Source organism: Carlito syrichta, unplaced genomic scaffold (genome assembly GCF_000164805.1).
Source record: "Carlito syrichta isolate Samal-C Ts95f unplaced genomic scaffold, Tarsius_syrichta-2.0.1 Scaffold308100, whole genome shotgun sequence".
NCBI lineage: Eukaryota > Metazoa > Chordata > Mammalia > Primates > Tarsiidae > Carlito > Carlito syrichta.
In genome coordinates this window covers 396,265-417,128 of record NW_007252196.1, presented here as the reverse complement: position 1 = coordinate 417,128, position 20,864 = coordinate 396,265, and the positions used below count along the sequence as shown (strand labels likewise).

Below are 20,864 nucleotides of genomic sequence, written 5' to 3'. Positions count from 1 at the left end.
GTGAATTCTGCCTAGTGAAGTGCTTCATTCTCTCCTCTCCCATCGTGGTGGGGTCCACAGCCAGTTCTCCTGTTGCTCAGAGATGTGGAGGCAGTTGCTAAGAGACAGTGAAACGTCAGTACCTGGCCCTCGAGGAAAAAGAAGGGGAGCGAAAAAGGGAGAGAGGAGGGGGAAGGATAGAGGGAGGGGAAGAGACGGAGGGAAGGGGGGAGGGAGGGGGAAAGACCTGGCTCAGGCTGAAGTCACATACTCCGGCAGCCTCAGCACCAGCTGAGTTTCAGAAAGAAGCATTCAGGTTCTGTGAACTTTCTTCTAAGCATCCTTTCTCTCTGATTTCCATTTTGAGTAAAAGAAGGGGCACGGGGACCACAGGACGGGAAACCACGGAAGATGCTGGCCTGGGATCAAGGAGACATGGAGGAGGAGAGGCCGGGGGAGGGGAAGAGCTGGAGAGGCAATCTGTTCTGAAGCAAGCAGGAGCAAGCGGGATCCCAGGATGAGGGAGGGAGACCCGCGTCTGCCGCAGATTGATGACTGTGTCCTTGGAATGAAGTGAGTAGGCTCTTGAGGGCCTGTGGGAGTATGGGGGAGACTGGGGGCTCCGAAAAATGTGTCTGGATGAAGGAAAGGGAGCTGGGGTGATTCCCCAGTGGGCGGGATCGGGGCTGGAAGCGATGGGAAGAGAGGCAGCGCCAGACCGAGGGGTGAGGGGAGGACAAGAGAGGATGGCAGGTGGGCAAGGGAGAAGCAGGGGCAACAGAGGGTGCGGGTGCGGGTGCAGGGCAGGTTGAGGCTCCGGGCATGACATCGCTCTCGGTCCCTCTGCCTGACCAAGTCTGGGTGTGGGCTCCAGCTGGAGGCAGCGAGCAGGAGAGTGGGGTGTGTGTGGAAAAGGATGCTGGGATGAGGGGTGTGCACTGGCGGGGGGGGGGGGGAGGTCCTAGGGGCCGGCTGGGGAGGGGGCTTTGCAAAAGTGCGTGTGCAGAAAAGGAAGCTGGGGAGAAAACTGGGTCGGCATGAGCCCAGGGCAGGGCAAAATATGGGGGAGTCACAGAAGGATGGTGTGCGTGTCTGTATGTGAGAGAGAGAGAGAGAGAAAGAGAGGTGTTGAGAGTGTTTGAAAGAGATATACAAACAGCCAGAGTGAGGATGCTTGTTTTTCTTAGCGAGTTGTTCAAGGGTGGGGTGTTTGGTGCTGATGGGGTGGGGCTGTGAGGAGAGAAAATGCATCTAACCCAGGACAGAAACCCGAAGGAGGATGGCTGCGGGTTGGGGTGGGGTGGTTCGTGGGTAACAATGTGAGGCTGGGTTCTGAGTTCACCACTGCTCATACCTGAGAGACAGTAAGTAAGCAGAGAACTTTGTGATTAGGGGGCAAAGAAGGGAGGAGAAAGAAAGAGAGAGAGAGAGAGAGAGGGAGAGAAGTGGGACAGGGACCTGGGTGAAGGGGACTGGGGGAGGGGCGTAGAGGTTCAGGATTTCTCTACCTGAGTGCTTTCCTTGTTGACAGAAGGAATTCCACCTCTGCCTGCTGAGTCCAGAGCTGTCCTGAGGGGGACGCTGGCTTGGGGAGGTAGCCAGGGCTCTTCGAGCTGACCCCCAGCCTGCACCTCCAGGACTCATGGCTCTTTCCAGCCTTGGAGGCCCAGACAGTGGGTTCCACTTGAGGTCCTCCCCTCCCCGGGGAAAAAAGAGCCCCCCTGGAGATTGCAGCAGCCACTGAGGCTTAGGTTCTCCGGCTTTTAGGAGGCCCACGGAGACCTACTTCCTCCTGGGCTCCCTTCCCAAAACACCCACCCTGGGACCCCCTTGGACTCAAGTCCACCAGGCCATCAGGAGAAATGGCCTCTGAGACCTTGAATGCTAGAGACCCAGGTGCAGCCCTGGCTTCCTAATCAGTTCCAGACTTGGGACGGGGCTTAACTTTTCTTAGAAGAAGTGCCAGGACCTTTAAAGGGCACCTTTCATCTCCTTCAGACCCTCCCTCCCACCTCTCAGACAGTGTCAAGAGGAAGTATCCAGCAGGCATGGGTGAGAGAGACACAAAGCATCTGCGGGAACCCTTCCAGGACCTGCTGGCAGCTGATCCAGCCCCATCCTTGTCCCCTTCCCTTCTCAAGTTTTGATCATCATTTCAGACCGTGGGGGACCTGGACAGGGTTTCTCGCCCCCTGGGCTCCAGAAGGTGACTTCCTGTGGCTCTCAGGAAGCCCTTTGGTGCTTAGAGGTTCCCGTGATGATGCCACGTGCTGAGAAACCCCTCCTTAGTGGGCTCTGGCCCCCAATGTAGCTGCCTTCCTGTGCCACCAACTCTCAGTTCCATGGACAGAGTCCCAATGGGCTCCCTTCAGCACTGCTGTGGCCAGCTGCCTAAGATGGGTGACACCTGGGCCCAGCTTCCCTGGCCCGGGCCCCCCCACCCAACTATGCTGCTGGTCTCCCTCCTCTTGGCTGCTGGGGTGATGCACTCGGATGCTGGCACCAGCTGCCCGGTCCTTTGCACATGCCGTAACCAGGTGGTGGACTGCAGCGGCCAGCGGCTCTTCTCGGTGCCGCCGGACCTGCCAATGGACACCCGCAACCTCAGCCTGGCCCACAACCGCATCGCTGCTGTGCCGCCTGGCTACCTCACATGCTATGTGGAACTCAGGGCACTGAACCTGCGTAATAACTCCCTGATGGAGCTGCCCGCCGGCCTCTTCCTCCACGCCAAGCGCTTGGCACACCTGGACCTGAGCTACAACAACCTCAGCCACGTGCCGGCCGACATGTTCCAGCAGGCCCACGGGCTGGTGCACATCGACCTGAGCCACAACCCCTGGCTGCGGAGGGTGCACCCCCAGGCTTTCCAGGGCCTCGTGCAACTCCGAGACCTAGACCTCAGCTATGGGGGCCTGGCCTTCCTCAGCCTCGAGGCCCTGGAGGGCCTGCCGGGGCTGGTGACCCTGCAGATCGGCGGCAACCCTTGGGTGTGCGGATGCACCATGGAGCCCCTGCTGAAATGGCTGCGGAACCGGATCCAGCGTTGCACAGCGGGTAAGAGAGGGCAGGAGGGGACAGCCAGCGGAAGGGCTTGCCTCACTGGAAGCCAAGGCTCCCAGGAAGAGGGAGGGACTTAGAACTTGGGGTACCTGCAGTGTACCCTGCTCTGGGCTTGCCTTTTCATGCACCAGATGTTTCGGTTCACGTGTAGTTGTCAAATCTTTGCAAGGCATGCTAGGCTCTAGGGCCCCTGTGCATGCAGCAGAAACCCCTTGCCTCTTGGCACTTATGACCCAATGAGGCAGGCAGATGGCAAACTGTTGAGAATTGCTCATCATGGACCTGGCACAGTGGCTCATGCCTATAATCCCAGCATTTTGGGAAGCCAAGGTGAGAGGATTGCCTGAGCCCACGGGTTCAAGACCAGCCTGGGCTACTTGGCGAGACCTCATCTCTACAATAAATCAAAAAATTAACTGGGCGTGGTGGCGCATGCCTGTAGTTCCAGCTACTTGAAAAGCTGAGGCGGAAGGATCACCTGAGTCTGGTAGGTTGAGGCTGTGTGGCCATGAGAATAGCTCATCATAAATGGTGTTTATTGAGCTTTTCCCATGACCTAGGGACTTGGCCTGCATTATCTCATGGGACCCCCATTTTTTCTACCCCATTTCACAGGCAAATAAACTGAGATTTAGAACAATAAAAATGCTTCCCCAGCTGGGCTCGGTGGCTCAGCCTGTAACCCCGCACCTTTGGGAGGCTGAGGTGAGTGGATTGCCTGAGCCCACGGGTTGGAGACCCGCCTGGGCAGCGAGACCTCATCTCTACAATAAATAAGTAAAAAAATCAGCCGGGCGTGGTAGCGCATGCCTGTAATTCCGGCTACTCGGAAGGCTGAGGCGGAAGGATCGCCGGAGCCCAGCAGGCAAGGCTGCGGTGGCCAGGAGCGGCCACTGCGCCCCAGTTTGGGCGACCAAGTGAGACTCCAACTCAAAAAAAAAAAAAAGCTTCCCTAGAGTCATCTAGAAAGTAGCAGAGCCATGAATTAAACCCAGATTTATTTGACTTGTAAGCCTTGGTTTTCTCTACCAGATAGCTTTTCTAAGTGTTTTAAGCATTGGAAAACTCTTGTGTAAATAGTAATGGCTAACACTACTTTCGTTCTCACTATCTGCTACGTCCTATTCTAAGCACATTATATATTTTGTCTCCTTTTATCCTCACAAGAACCCTAATGAGGCTCCCACTCTACAGAGGGAGGAGGAAACTGAGGCACAGAGAGGTTCAGTAGCTTGATCAAAGTCACACAGCTGCAAAGTGTTGAAGTCAGAATTCGAGCCCTGGAAGCCTTCCTGTCCTCCAGCTATATCCTGAAGAGTCAGGTTCTGGGTGGATGGAAGGAGGGTCCTGAGTTCTGGACTGGCCAAAGGGCCTCAGGAGAGTCCTGCAAAGTTTGGGCATAGAGAGGGGAGCTGAGAAAAGGACTGCGAGGTGGCAACTTCACCCCCAATCCCGACTGGAGGGTGGCTCTGGACCTGAAGAAGCTGAATCACACAGATTTGATAGGCTGTGGCATCACCAGTGGCTCCAAGCCTGGCTGAGAGGCAGGCGATGTGCAGCTGTGGCCCCAGCCACCAGCTCTGCCGTGTGGTAGCACTAGGCCTCAGCAAAAGCGTCCAGCCATAGACCAACAGGAGTAGTCGGGGACACTATCCCAGGGGCTTTCCCAGAGCCTGGGCTCAGCGTGTGTGGCAGAGAAGCAATGCTGAATGAGGTGGGTGGAAGGGGAGGACTGAGTGGGGAGCCCAGGACCAGAATAGTTTGGGGAGGCTGTGGGTCACGATTCCACTGTTTCCACAGAACTGTGGGAAGACGTTCTCTGGGACCAAAATAGCTGGGGACTGAGATGGGGCGATGGTGGGGGCAGAGGGGAGGCACTGGAGCGATCTCCCCACCTGCTCAACCCCTGCAGGAAGCTGTCCCTCTCTCTCCTGTGCACTAATGACAGAAAGGACACCCGGAGGTACTAAGCTGCCATCACACCCAGGACGCCTCCTTTTCTGGGATATCTGAAGTCACTGCTGCCCTACAGAAGCCTAGAGTCCCAGCAAGTGGGAGAGGGGTCCAAGATCCCATCACTGCAGTGTCACACATCAGTACAGGTGAGGGACTCGAGCTCCACAGGTGGGCAGTGGCTGTCCACAGGCCCATGGTGAGAAAGCAAGCTGGCCACAGCTAGAAACCCAGGTCCCCTGTCCCTTCCCGTAGCATACTATATGCCATGCCACACTCACCAGGTTACTTCCTCTCAGGGACAAAAACTTGCCAGTGTAGGCAGGTCTAAGTGAAACTATTTTTTTGAGTCAGAGTTTCTGTCACCCAGGCAGGACTACAGTAGCACTATCACAGCTCACAGCAGCCTCAACCTCTTGGGCTCAAAAGATTCTTCCCAAGTAGCTGGGACTACAGGCATGCACCACATCATCTGGCTAATTTTCTGATTTTTTGTTGAGACGAGGTCTTGCTCTGTTGCCCAGGCTGGTCTTGAACTCCTGGGCTCAAGCGATCCTCCTGCCTGGACTCCCAAAGTGTTGGGATTACAGGCGTGAGCCACTGTGCCTGGCCGATACTCTAGGGCTTTTTCCACTGTTTTTTCCCTTTTTTTTTTAGTTGGAGTCTCATTCTGACACCCAGGCTGGAGTGCAGTGACATGCTCACAGCCACCGCAGCCTCAACCTGCTGGGCTCAGGTGATCCTTCCACCTCAGCCTTCTAAGTAGCTGGAACTACAGGTATGCACCACTACGCCCAGTTAATTTTTTGATTTATTGTAGAGACAAGGTCTCATGGAGTTGCCCAGGCTAGGTTTAAGACATCTGGCCTTTTCTCCTTTTTCTTCATGGAATTCTCACTATTGGCTGGGCTCAGTGGCTCAGCCTGTAATCCCAGTGCTTTGAGAGGCCGAGGCGAGTGGATTGCCTGAGCTCGCGGGTTTGAGACCCACCCGGGCAACTTGTCGAGACCTCGTCTCTACAATAAATAAAAAATTAGCCGGGCGTGGTAGCACACGCCTGTAGTTCCTATTCCTTGAAAGGCTGAGACAGAAGGATTGCCAGAGCCCAGCAGGTCAAGGCTGCGGTGACTGGGAGCATGCTACTGCACTCCAGTCTGGGTGACAGAGTGAGACTCCAACTCAAAAAAAAAAAAGAAATTCTCACTATTATTCATGCTTTTTGGAAAAATTCAATCAAAGAGGGACCTAAGCAAGCCCTTGGGATACAGTGTGGCTTCAGTTCTGGTCCTTGACTTACCAGAGAGTTATGTCAGCCCCAAAATTTCCTGTTGTGTCCTGTGCGGTGCCAACAATAGCCCTCAGAGACCATATGAGTGTCCCCATACCCCCAAGTTCTGTCTCACCCCTACTCTCTTCACATACTCAATATACTTTCAAGTTCAATGTCTTCCAGTTTCCAGGGAAGTGCTCACAAGGGTCAACCTCAGATATGATCTCAGCCTGGACAGGGCCTGAAGTCCTATATTCACAGCCTACAGGGACAATTCAACCTGGGATTTGGGGAAGGTTGCATCCTCTTGCGGAATCTGACTCCCCATTTCTTTTCTTTTCTTTTGCTGACAGAAAAAAAAAATTTTTTTTAATCTTCATTTTAGATTCTGAGTTACACAAGCACGTTTGTTGCATAGACACATTGTGTAGTGGTGGGGATTAGGTCTCAGGTGGCCCATTCCCCAAATAGTAAACATTGTATCCCATAATTAATTTCTGAATCCTAACCTCCCTCCTCTCCTCTCCCCTTGTTGGTGCCCCCGGTGTCTATTATTTCCATCTTTGTGACCACTTATCTCCCACATATGAGTGGTACCCACATGCAGTGTTTGGTTTTCTGTGTCTGCTGACTCCTTTTTTCTAAGGATATTGTTACTAATCCACTTCTCAGAAGGGTCAGTCCAAATTGCAGAATAAATACACAGCATTGATACACTCCATAATTTAGAAAACTTCTTCACATGGTCTTTCTTAGAAAATTTAGGTTGGATTATCCCCCCCCCCCTTTTTTTTTAGTCAGATTCTCACTATCTCCCAGGCTAGAGTGCAGTGGCATGCTCGTGACTGCAGCCTTGACCTGCTAGGCTCAGGCGATCCTTCTTGCCTCAGCCTTCCAAGTGACTGGAACCACAGTTGCATGCCACCCTGCCCAGCAGACTTTTTATAGAAACGAGCTTTCACCAAGTTGCCCAGGCTGGTCTCGAACTCCTGAGCTCAGGCAATCCTCTCATCTCCACCTCCCAAAGTGCTGGGATTACAGGCGTGAGCCACAGCAGCCGACTGGATTATCCCCTCCTTAGCGAGACAGAACTCGAGAGGCAAAAAGGCAAAAAAAAAGACTTTCTTAATATATGACCTTGACTCACACTTATCCACTGAATGAAGGAATGACTGGCTACTCAAAAGCCAGTGCCAGGCCGGGCTCGGTGGCTCAGCCTGTATTCCCAACACTTTGAGAGGCCGAGGAGAATGGATTGCCTGAGCCAGCGGGTTCGAGACCAGCCTGGGAAACTCAGCGAGACCTCGTCTCTACAATAAATCAAAAATTAACCAGGCATGGTAGCGCATACCTGTAGTTCCAGCTATTTGAAAGACTGAGGCAGAAGGATCGCCAGCTGTGAGCATGCCACTGCACTCCAACCTGGGCGACGGAGTGAGACTCCAACTCAAAAAAAAACTCACACAGCACAGCAGAACTGCCTCTTACACTCAATTCTTAGCTCCCAGGCAGAGTGAGATGAGACCACTGACAACTTCACAAAGATCACTGCTGGAGAAAACAGGAACCTCATGAGAGGAGCAGCGCCTGCCTCAGAATCCTGAGTACTGTGTATGACCCCCAGTGACCTGCCTAGAGAAACCACCCTCAGTAATAATAAAGACTCACACTTGCAGAGTGCTTATTATGAACCAGGAACAGATAATGTATATACGTTAACACACTGATGTAGGGTAGATCCTTTTATTATCCTTGTCGGACAGATGAAGAAACCAAGACATGGAGGCTTTAAATAACTTGCCCATAATCACACCATTAGTGAAGAGTGAGAAGGGGATTTGAACCCAGGCTGATAGATCCAGAACCAATACTTTTAACCCTATACTCCATGTATCTGGAAAAGCCACACAGGTAGTAGAAAGACCCAATGCTTTAGAGTTAGACAGAGTCCTGAGTCCATTTGACAAAAGTTCACTGAGTGTTCACTACAGAAAAGGTACTGCTCTGATGCTAAGGATACTGCAGGAGGAGTTTATATTCAAAAGGGAGACGACAGACAGCCAAAAATACACTGACGGGCATTGATCAATCCTATGGAGAAAAACAAAGCAGAGCAGGTAAAATAGGGAGTCTGGGACAGGTGAAGGGGGGTACTATTTTAAACAGAGTTATAAGGGAAGTCATCACTAATAAGATGGGATTGGGCTAAGTCCCAAAGGAAGTGGGGAGGCTGAGCTGTGCAGAGATCCAGGGGAGAAACTCCCTCTCAAGGGGAGACATGCAAAAGCACTCCTTCCCCATCTTGAGAGGGAATATGCTGGGGTCACAGAAGAGGCGTACGTAGCTGGAGCAGAGTAAACATAGAGCAGAGTAGAAAAGACGAGAAAGAGTCCCTGGAGCGCACAGCAAGGACCTTGGCTTTCACCAGGAAGCTGGGGTTTCAAGCAGACAGTGACATGGCGGGACTTCAAGTTTGAAAGAGTCACTCAGCAGACTGTGTTGAAATAGCACAAGGCAGATGCCCAGAGAGCAGTTAGGAGGTTGTTGTAAGAGACGATGGTGTCCCAGGAAAGCCCAGACCTACTGCTGGTAGCAGCTTTGAGACTTTCAGTAAATTGCTAAACTCTTTAAGCAGTGATTTTTCATCTATAAAAATAGGTATAAATACCCTTGCTTTGGGCTGGGCATAGTGGTTCACGCCTGTAATCCCAGCACTTTGGGAGGCTGAGGTGGGAGAATTTCTTGAGCCCAGGAGTTCAAGATCAGCCTGCTCAACATAGCAAGACCTCATCTCTACAAAAAATTTTTTAAATTAGCCAGGCATGGTAGTTCATGACTGTGAAGCCCCAGCTACTTGGGAGACTGAGGTGGGAGGGCCCCTTGAATCCAGGAGGTCGAGGCTGCAGTGAGCGATGGTGACACGACCTACACTCCAGCCTGAGCAACAGGAGTAAGACCATGCCCCAAAATATAATAAAAATGATAGATAAATTAATTAATTAATTAATGTTTTAAAAAACCTTGCCTTGGAGGTAAAGAAGATAAGTAGAATTTTTGACATACGGAGGAAACTCAACAAATGTCTTTCTTCCCTTCTCTGGGGAGGGGTGGGGGGCCCTCCAATCCCTTCTTTCTCCACGGCACCTCATCCTCCCTGGCTTCTGTGTTTGCAGATTCTCAGCTGGCTGAGTGCCGGGGCCCCCCTGAAGTCGAGGGTGCACCACTCTTCTCACTCACCGAGGAGAGCTTCAAGGCCTGCCACCTGACCCTGACCCTGGATGATTACCTCTTCATCGCGTTCGTGGGTTTCGTGGTCTCCATCGCCTCCGTGGCCACCAACTTCCTCCTGGGTATCACAGCCAACTGCTGCCACCGTTGGAGCAAGGCCAGCGAAGAGGAAGAGATCTGATGTGGGTGCCTCTCATCCCTCCATGCTGCCACTGCTGCTGCCCGCCGGACACTCTCTGACCGCTCACTCTGGTTCCACAGTGCCCTGGCCGCCTCAGTGATGGCAGGAACAAGGTCAGGAAATCATCTTCACATGAGCATCTGCCTTGGGCCAGGCACTATGCCAGGACCCAGGAGCAGCAGACGAATCAGCCAGTCCCTACCCCCAGAGCACTTACCTCTGACAGAGGAGAGAGATCCCAAATCTTTTCCCCTTAAGACGATTTGTCAGGACTCTGAGCACATAGTTATGGAAGGCCAGAGAAGAAGCCGTCAGCTGGGTCCCACCAAGTCCAAGAAAATTGCAAGAATGAAGTGATCTGTGAGCGAGGTCATCAAGAAATTGTCAAGTATACAAAGAAGGGCATCACAAATAACAAAGCCCAGAATGTACGTTGTGTGCTGTGTTGAGACAAGTGAACAGTCCCTGGTCACTTAAGTGTCCAGAAAGGGTGTGGCACAGAACCAAAACTTTCCCTCCAACACCCAAATTGTCAGCTCTCAGCACTGCCAGCCACTGCCTCCTGGGAGTGAGAATGCCCCCATGCTTCCACCAGCAGCAAGTAGGTGAGACCACCTTCCAGTGACTGCCCCCCATACGACATCACCAATTGCCACCTGCTGGTGAGGTCCCAGGCAGCAGGTTGAAGACGGGTACCTTCAATGCTCTTTCTCCTCCCTCTCACTCCAACTTTGGCTTTGGAAGAAACAGGAGACCTGGCAACTGGGGTAGTGAGAGTCCTGGTCCCTGGGACCCCCGTCACGTGGCCGTTCTTGCCAGAGTGCTCACGCCGAGGGACCTCATCAGGAAAGCGCACTGTGTGGGCCACAGACCCATAGCCTGGCAGTACCCGGGGCTGAAGGAGGACAAAGCCAGCACAGTCATGACCGTAGGAGGGTTTGCATTTTCTTTTTTCTTTTCCACAACCCACCCACTTAAGCACAAGGGTGAGAGAGCTGTTAATTGCTGGACCCTCACCAGTGCCGGACACTGTGATAAGCTCTCTCCACAGACAATTCCCTTTTGCACACATAACCATCTTTTGAGGCGAACATCGTTGTTCCCATTTTACAGATGAGTCGATTAAGACTCAGAGAGGTTAAAGGCATAGGCCACTTGATGAGCAAGATAAAGTCTGTGTTCTTTCCACTGTTCCCTCCAAGCTGGGGGAACATCAAAATTCCCTCTAAAGTTACATAAATTCAAATTCAAGTTGTGCTAACAAAGTTGGGGCCAGACACTGCTCTGGGCACTTTTATATCTATTGACTCGTCTATTTCATTTCTCATAGCAACACTACCTGGCGGCTTTTATTCTCCCCATTTTTCAGGTGAATTAATAGTAGAGAGTTGAGGGACTTGCCCAAGTTTGTCTGGATAAAACCTAGAAGGAAGGCGATAGACAGCTCCATTCAGGGAAACGGCGTCTAATCGGTCAGCCAAAAATCAAGTAACCTTATGAGCAAAGCACAATTATCACCATCGTTGACATCACCTCCATCTTCAACGTCAGTTTCGTCAGCGCATCATCTTCGCTGTGTTGGTTCAGCACTGGATAGTTAACGAATGCTTTTGCATCCTCCTCTGTGACTTTTCACAGCCCTGTGCAGGCGACAAACCAAACATCAGTAATCCTGGTTTACAGATGAGAAAGCAGAGATTGCATATGACTTGCCTGCTTGGGATTCGACTCCGACACAGTTTTCTTTCCAGTGTTTTTCCACGTGCTTGGGGAAAACAAGCCTCGGAGGGCTGGACTGCGGGGCCCTAGAATTCAGCAGCCATGATCATGCTAGAAGATCCACTAAGTAAAACACAGCACAATCCAGCCACTGTACAGATTTAGCTACGCTCACGGTAGGCAGGGAAAATCACAGCCTCTGTATGGCTGACATCTGAATGGGAGACACCTGCTTTACGATGTGTAAATAAAGCATTGGAGCTCATGGCCATCATGGCAGTCCTGTGAAAAAATAAGCAGAAAAGGAAGCTGAGTTAACCACTCCTACTCAAGCCCTGCTGTGCTGTGTTCCAAGAGATAACAAGAGTCCAAGAAAGCCACAGTGAGAGCCTCTGCAGTTTAGGGAGAGAACATCAGGCATACTGGCAAGGCTGGTTCAGAGGAGAATTCAAAAGATGCTTTCTGCCTTGCCCCCAGCACCAGCCGCAGTTCCTTGCCCCATCCTCCTGGCAAGCCTGAAAGGAAGGAAGGAGGATAACACATCGTCTTCCAAGAAGTAAGTCATCCTTCACTCATCCTTTCCTGAGCTAGTCAACCAAAAGAGTCTTCAGAAACTTTGCTAGTCCTGAGGTACTTGAACCTGTGTCCCCAAATCTTGCTTACAGCATCTGCACCAGAGCCCTGCCCCTGTGACAACCGAAGCAGAACTGTGCCCTGCTCTCTTCTTTCACTATGACCAAGGATGGCAGACAGGCTGTTCTCACCAGTCCAGCTGACAACCTAAATACTTGGAGAGGAACTTTTAGAAATAATAATCCTGACAAAATAGGTAAGCTCCCCATAAAGGAATACCATATACATCTATAATAATCTCCTAGGGACTCTTGTTTGCTGAAATATAGCTAATATATTTTAAGGTATGTACTTTATTTTTTGCATAGAGCTAGAATCAGACAAGACACCAAATTCCGCTTGAGATCAAATGTCTTTTCTAGTGGGACAATTTAGTCTCTACTAAGAGCAAACCTTTCTGAGCAGGATACATGACTTTTGAAGGTCAGGTGTTTTTGTAGCTGCTAGAAGGTCCCCAGTTAACAACAGCACAATAAAGGAGGAATTCAACTTCCCTACAGTCAAGGAATTCTCTGCTTCTCCCAACACCACCACCGTCTTGTTTAGGCAATCAGAAGCAAGTTTCTAGAGGGAATCTAGCAATCCAGATTGGAACTGCTCTTACAGCCCTGGTGACCCCAAAGCCATGATGGTGTTCCCACAAGGTTTCATTCAGTTTGTCCAGACAGGTCAGCATGCATGTGATGGGGTATCTCTGCAACTGTGTATCTGTCTGTGAGTTTCCTTATATGTTGGTTAACTGCTGACATGGGGCAGATCTCTCTGGAATTGGATCCAGTTCTCTGACACAGTCCACTCAGCCATTTGGCTATTGCATTGTTTAATAGAACAACATGGAAGCCCACCTAGTCCAGGGTGGAAGTGAAAGCTCAGAAAACACAAAAAAGGAAAACTCGGTGGCAGAGGCATCCTAAGGAGAATCTGACTTTCCCTCGCTTCCCTCTGTTCCCTCCTGCCCCTCGGAGACTTGTCATCATCACAGAAGCTTCCTCCATGCTGGGCCCAAGGATATCCAAGTTTAGCTAACCAAAAGGACTATGATGTTCAAGGTTTGGGCCAAAATAATTCTTCCTTAGAAAAGCTCCCATATCCAAACTACACCATTCAGGACCAGTTACCTCTGGTTACCCTCAGATAAACCCTCATCTCTGTTTCTCCATGCCTGTAAGGATTCCCAGGGAATCTTGCAGAAACAGGTCTCCAGAGTTACTACAGCGGTTCATGGCCTCCTTTTAAGGAGCAAGATGTATGAAATTTGAACAGATCAAGACAGGTGTTTGTCTTCAGCCATCAGGGAAGACCACAGTCCCCATTTTCCCCCATAGATGTCTTGGCTGACATTCTTTCCAGGGGTAGGAGAGCATAAGGAAATATCTTCCTCCATTCCTCAAGAGGACATCTTCCCAAAGCTAGAGAAACTCATCTGCTCTTCCCCACCCCAGGAGGAGGCAAATGGGAAGTGAGGAAAGCAAGTCGCAAGGTCCTTTGTAAATCATTGTCATGTTTGTGACAGCATTGGGTAGAGAGCTGGATCCACAGAGCTCTCAGTGTTTCTCAGCGCTGCTCTGTAGAGTGCTAATGTCTGGGGGTGGGAGGGGTGGGGAGGGGTGGGGTCAAAGGGAAGATGTCAACCTTTGTATGGAGATGATTTTATAATCATGCACTTTTGTAACTGTGAAGAAATTTTTCATAAATGTACCTTAATAATAAAGAGTGTATAGTTTAACAAATTTTCTAAAGAGTTGTGAAGAGGAGGGAGAGGGAGGGAGGCAGAGGGAAAAAAGAGAGGGAGAAAGGAACTAGGCGGAACCAGGAGAATGTGTGCCAAAATATACACACAAAAGGTCTATGGGAGGGAGTGGATGGGAATAATTAGGAGATGTGCCAGCCATGGAGGGGCATGAGTGGGAGGAGAAGGAACATCACAGAAGCATATTTCTACCAGGCAAAAAAAGAATACGCGTGTGTCTGTATGCACATACCCCTGTGTGTAGGCATATTTTGGTGCCTGAAGTTACACAAAGAAGAGAGCATATGTCTTATACATGTTTATGTTTGCAGCTTGGGTCATCCATAAAACATGCCAAGGCAAGTGGGTGTGCCTGCCTAGTTAGTATCAATGAGAGACGCATACCAGGGAGATGGCCCACACCAAGTGTGTGGCCACAAGGACACAAACTCAGGCATGCAGGTAAACCAGACACCTAAATGCATGGTGTGGGGGAGGGACAAGACAGCGCTGGTACAAGCTCAAGTCTCCGTTCTCATAGGTAAATAAAGAAGGTGGCTCGTGCCTATAATCCCAGCACTTTGGGAGGCCGAGGCAGGAAGATTGCTTGAGACCGGGAGACCAGCCTGGGCAACATAGTGAAACCTCATCTCTACCAAAAAAAAATCAAAAAACGAACCAGGCGTGGTGGTGCATGCCTGTAGTTCCAGCTACTCAGGAGGCTGAGGTGGGAGGATCACCAGAGGCCAGGAGGTCAAGGCTTCAGGAAGTAGTGATCATGCCGCTGTACTCCAGCCTGAGCGACAGAGTGAGACCCTGGTTCTCTATAAATACATATATACATACATACATAAATAAGGGGCGGGATTCTAAACCCCCTGGGTCTTGCAAGTGTTGCCTACACATTGTCAGAAGTGAGTTGGCAGAGCAGTGTACCTTGAGAACAGGGACACAAAAAGGAGTAAAGTGTGCTTCTGTAAGCACAACAACGGCCGTTTTTCATCCCAGCAGGAATCTAAGTAGGAAGTGGCTCCAAGCAGGAAGTCCATCCAAACAGGAAGTGACTCCGAGGGCAGAAAGCGGTTCCTTCCGCCAACAGGGATTCTAGCCTCCCTCTGTTCCTCCCACTCCAATTGCCACAGGATACAGGCAAATGCAGCACTCACAGAGTAAAGCCACTAAAGGGAACACAGGTACTGACTCAGAACACTCAGCTAGACGGAGAACGTTCCCAACTATAATCAGTGTTTTCTAGAGTAGGTTGGAGGGAGGCAAAACCCTTCTCTTCAAATTAAGTATTTAATAGAGATGACCCTGAACAAGTGCAAAGTCGAAAATAAGGCTTTTTGAGCCCGCGGGTTCGAGACCACTGCACTCCAGTCTGGGCGACAGAGTGAGACTCCAACTCAAAAAAAAGAAAATAAGGCTTCTGACAGAAGCAGACATCTCACAGAAGACCAGAACTTGCATATCTCATTCAATGCCATCACTAGAGCCAAGTATATATCTAGCAACTGATGATGATGATGATGGAGATGGTATTGATGGTATAACATTTACTGAGTACTTACTATCTGCCAGCTGGTGTGCTAAGCATATATGTGGACTAATTTGCTTAACTTTCACAAAAACTCAAGGCAGACACTATTGTTATCCCCATGTTACGGATGAGGGAACTGAGGCAGAGACAGACTGATATGTGTCTAAGGTCACATTACTAATAAATAGTAGATCTGAGTTTAGACAGTTTGTAACACTTGTGATTGACTAACTTCAGGGCACAAGAACAATATGGGACATAAAAGAAAATTCAATCTCAACCAGAAGTAAGGTTGTTCTTGGTGAGAAAAAAAATTGGAGGGTGAAAAGTAAAATCAACACATATTCTATATGTTTCATTGTACATAGTTTGACTTACTTTTTTTTTAAGAGATGGAGTCTTGCTGTGTTGCCCAGGCTAGTCTCAAACTCCTGGCCTCAAGCAATCCTCCTGCCTTGGCCTCCCAATGTGAGGATTACAGGTTACCACGCACAGTCATTGTACATAGCTTTGATGACTACGTTGGTCAAAGTAGGCTAATTGCAATAACAGGTGATCCCAAAAGCTCAACAAAGATTTGTTTACAAGATCAGTTGACTTAATAAAGTTTTATTTCCAGTTCATATCACATTCCAATGCATGCCAGAAGCTCTGCTCCACAGAGTTATTCAGGGACCTAGGATCCTTCCATTTAATGACTCTGCTATCCCAGAGGCCACAAAGCTCTCCAGTGAATTATCTGCAGGGTGTAGTTAATCCCAAGGGAGACTTGGAGGGGGCCCAGCTAGAAATACTGTACATCAATTCCAGCCATGTTTTATTGGCCAAAACTCAGTCCCATGACTTCATTTAACATCAAGAGAGTAGACAAGCTGTGTACCTAGAAGGTAAAGGAAACAGACTTTGATCAGCCCTACCAGTCTCTAACTAGCTAGCTAGCTCAAAGCTCAAGATCACCAATGATCCAGTTACTCTCCACCAGGCCTCCTGGTGGCCCTGTGACCTATGAACTAAAAAAGAAAGTTATCTGCCTCTCACCCACCCCCTACTCTATACACACCCAATATGCAATGGTGGCACAGGGACAGAGCAACAGCAAATTAAAATCCCAGTTTAGAAAGCAGGGAAACACACATAGCCATCATGGTTCATAGCAATTCTGAAATCCTGATGGCAAAGAACTGTGAGTCCAGACTCTTGGATTACACTCTGGTTCTACTTTCTGGGAAGAATTCCTTGGCCATTGCTCTGTGCAGCCTCTAATTCTTTCCCTTTAGGGTCTTTCTTTTCCATTATCTACCATGGCCATCTCTACTTTGGGTATTGGGCACTACCCACCCTTTGGGGGTTGCTGTGAAATGTCTGCTTATTTCTGAAGCCTTATTTTTTGATTTTGCACTTATTCTTTTTTTTTTTTTTTTTTTGGAGTTGGAGTCTCACTCGGTCGCCCAGACTGGAGTGCAGTGGCTGCTCCTGGCCACCACAGCCTCGCCTGCTGGGCTCCGGTGATCCTTCCGCCTCAGCCTTCGAGTAGCCGGAATTACAGGCATGCGCTACCACGCCCGGCTGATTTTTTGATTTATTGTAGAGATGACATCCCGCTGCCCAGGCGGGTCTCGAACCCGCGGGCTCAGGCAATTCACTCACCTCAGCCTCCCAAAGGCACAGGATTACAGGCTGAGCCACCGAGCCCGGTTATTCAATGTAGATAGCTAGCTAGCCTCCTACTGGTGCAAGTATGCCATCCTGAAATTAGTTTTAGGTCTCATAATCAAAAACTTTTTGAATCCGAATTCACGATTTCTTAACAATTTACCTCCTTAAAAACTTAGTAGATTTCCGTTCTATTTGCTTTCACAAAGTTCCATTTTCAGAACACTTACACAAAGCCCTTTCCCAAAAAGGGTTTTCAAACATACCCTGATGCTTTGCTTTCTCTTCCTCCATGCTTCTTTCTCCTCACTTAATGGCAACCTTGCAATTATCTTAAACAATAGATAAGAAGGCACATTCTTCTTATTTGTTTCCATTTGGCTAGGTTACTTTAACTAAACATTTTTAGGAAGCCTTATATCTCAAAGGCTTTTTGCAATTGTATCTCTTATCATTTAGGTCTAGAAGCCTTTCCTTTTTTTTTTTTTTTCATTTTTTAAATTTTTTAAAATTTAAGACAGGGTTTCACTCTGTCGATCAGGCTAGAGTGCAGCGGTGTGATCATTGCTCACTGCAGCCTCAAATTCTTGGGCTCAAGTAGTCCTTCCACTTCAGCCTCCTGAGCAGCTGGGACTATACATGCGTGTCACCAAGCCCAGTTAATTTTTTTAGTATTTTTGTAGAGACAGAGTCTCACTTTTTTGCCCAAGTTAGTCTCAAATTCCTAGGCTCAAGCAATCCCCCTGCCTCAGCCTCCCAAAGTACTAGAATTACAGGCATACCTCATTGCTGAATATCACTAGGGTCACCTTCTAAGTACTCCCCTTGGAGAAGCTATGCACTGACACCAGCACCTAGTCCACCAGTGAAAGCAGTACCAGAACTCGTTTTCTGGAATGGCCATCAGAGCTGCCATTGTCTTACCCTTGATGTCCTCAATGTCATCAAAGTGTCTTCCTTTCAATATTTCCTTTAACTTCCAGTAAAGAGAAAAGTCATTGGGGGGCCATAGTAGGTGAGTAGGGAGGGTGTTCCAATACAGTTACTTGTTTACCGGCTAAAAACTACCTCACAAACAGTGCTGTGTGAGTTGGTGCATTGTCATGATGCAAGAGCTCCTTCAGGATCATTGTTGCACACACCTTTCCTATGACAAGATTTTCAGTTAAGATTTTTCTAACTGTTTCTCTAATAATGTTTATTTGGTCTGCTATGCTTCTCACAGTCAGCTGATGATTTTGACTCACAATTCGACAAATTTTTGCAATGTTTTCATCAGTTCTGCTCATTACTGGCCATCTTGACCTCTCTTCATCAGTGACACTTTCTCTCCCCTCAGAAAAATGTTTAATCCATTTGTACACTGTCATTTTCTTCATGGCATTATCCCCAGAAACTTAGACTAACACGTCCCTGATTTCATTTCCACTCTCGCCAAGTTTAGCAAGAAATTTAATGCTTGCTCATTGCTCTAATTCAAACTCTGACATTCTCATGATGGTACCCAAAAACATGCAACAACAATAATGAAAGCCATTCAGCAAGACACCACCACACTAACAAGAACACATGTGTAAGACACTGATATACCAAGGTTGTGAAACCTTATTGAGTTTTTCGTACAGTGCTGCCAACATAAATGCATGATGGCAAGTTCACAAACTTAATTGTCAGTCCTCGTATATTCCACTGTTGGTCATTACTCCCAAACCCTTGAAGTAGAAGAGAGACCGCAGACAAGTGCAAGCACCACCATGACAGGATTATAAGAAAAATTATATTATCATCTGTCCTCCATACCTTGAAATTTATCTCATGGAATCATTCAGGAATATACTGCATGGAGTTCTAGAAAAATCACACAATAATTAATTTTATACATCAAATTACATACTGTAATTAATACATTTGATATGTAAAATTAATATTAGTTCTACAAAACTGAGGATTCTATTCCTGTAGCTGAGCCAGTGTTTAAAAGAAGTTCCTGCATATGTAAATTAAAAGGCAAAGTTGGCCAAGCATTGTGGCTGTTGCCTGCAATCCCAGCATTTTGAGAGGCTGAGGCAAAAGCATTGCTTGAGGCCAGTTCAAGATCAGCCTGGGCAATATAATGAGACATGTCTCTACAGGAAAAAAATGATAATAGAAACAAAAAAATTTTAAGGCAAAATTATGGAAATAGTTGATATAGGAAGACTACCTGGCCAAGAATTAGAGTCCCATAAAAAGAAGCATGTTATGCATTCATTCATTCAAAAATATTAGTCATACATCTCTACATGCTAGGCACATATTTCAAGTGCAGGATATATGGCAATGAACAAGCTGACATTCCCACCCCTTTGTGTCTTTCTGTGCAGAGGGGGGAGGCCAAAGGGTCAGGAATGTTGGTAGATCAGACAATAAGCAAGAAAAATAAAAATCCCAAAAGGCAATAAATGCAGCAAAGAAAATATAGCAGGAAGAGGGTTGGGGATGAGATTGCAGAAGTAGACACAGATCAAGCAGGTCCTTGTGGGTGCTGATCAGACTTGACATCCCATGTAAACGCAATGGAAAACCACTGGAAGGGTTTCAGCAGGGGAATGACATGATCTAATGATATTTCTCCGAGATCATTCTAAGTGCTATATGGAAAATGTTCAAAAGGTAGGAAAGACTGTGCACAGAGACACCCGGGCGGGAGAGGGGTGGTCTTCTGCATGAGTCCAGAGAAATAGCGCTCTATGGAAATACCAGTGTGGTGGGGATAAGGGGACAATCTAGGGATAAATTTGGAAAGCAGAACCAAAGGGACCCGCCGATGCATTGGATACAGGGAGGGAGGACAAAAAAAGAATCAAAAATAACTCCTATTTTTTTTTTCACTTCAGCTGCAGCCATATTCTCCCAGCCCTGTCTTAATTCCATTAAAACTACTAATAATACCAACAGACAGCCCACAATCAGTAAGCCAGAAAACCCTGATGAGTAAGTTAGAAGGAAGAGGGAGGAAACAGATTCATAATGTCAGGAAACAGTTCAAATCAGAGGGCCCAGAGGAGGGGGGTAGAAACATCTCAACATGCGGCACTGGTTCACATTGTCTGCAAGATCCTTCTGTGTGTCCCAGAGGATATTAAACAGAGCCATAAGCCTCAAGAACTGGAGTTCTAGCCAATAACCAGCAGCATTTTTGTATCCACAGCGGCATTTCAGAGGTAGAGCATCAATCTGAAGTTGTTTCCTAGAAGGTATCAAACTCCCTTGGCTGTATACCAGGAAGCAAACCCAGAAAACAAATTGTATCTGAGATGGGCCCAAATACATTTGAAACGGGAATACCGCATAGAATCCCATAAAGAAAACCGGGTACGAACAGGTTGTCCTCACTCAACTCAGCCAAGGAATAAAAGGAGATTGTGACAAACTGGGCCTTTCAGGATGATGCTAATACTGTGAGCATCCAAAACCACTACGATTATTGTGTATTTTCAGTGCACCACACACTGCACCAAGCGCTTTATTTACAATATCTCACTGATGTCCCATCACCTTCCTGGGTGACAGCTACCATTGAAAAACACAGAGCTTGCCAGGCGCGGTGGCTGACGCTTATAATCCCAGCACTTTGGGAGGTGGACGCGAGAGGATTGCCCAAGCCCACGGGTTCGAGACCAGCCTGGGCAACATGGCAAGACCTCATCTCTATAATAGATAAAAAAATTAGTAGGCATAATGGCACATGCCTGTAGTTCCAGCTACTTGAAAGGCTGAGGTGGAAGGATCGCCAGAGCCCAGTAGGTTGAGGCTGCAGTGGCCATGAGTGTGACACTGCACACCAGCCTGGGTGACACAGTGAGACTCCAGCTCAAAAAAAGAAAAAGAAAAACACAGAGCTTGAAAAAAACCACACTGTCTTGGTTCAAGTCCC

General features: G+C 48.5%; 1 protein-coding gene across 1 annotated transcript; it reads left to right on the top strand.

The window, feature by feature from the left end:
- Nucleotides 1–2,243: 2,243 nt before the first annotated feature.
- Nucleotides 2,244–13,127, top strand: LRRC55 (leucine rich repeat containing 55; the record flags this gene model as incomplete). Its single annotated transcript, XM_008064902.2, has 2 exons — nt 2,244–3,036; nt 9,439–13,127. Coding segments are annotated over 2 exons (1,029 nt in total), but the record flags the coding sequence as incomplete, so codon positions are not given.
- Nucleotides 13,128–20,864: the final 7,737 nt, after the last annotated feature.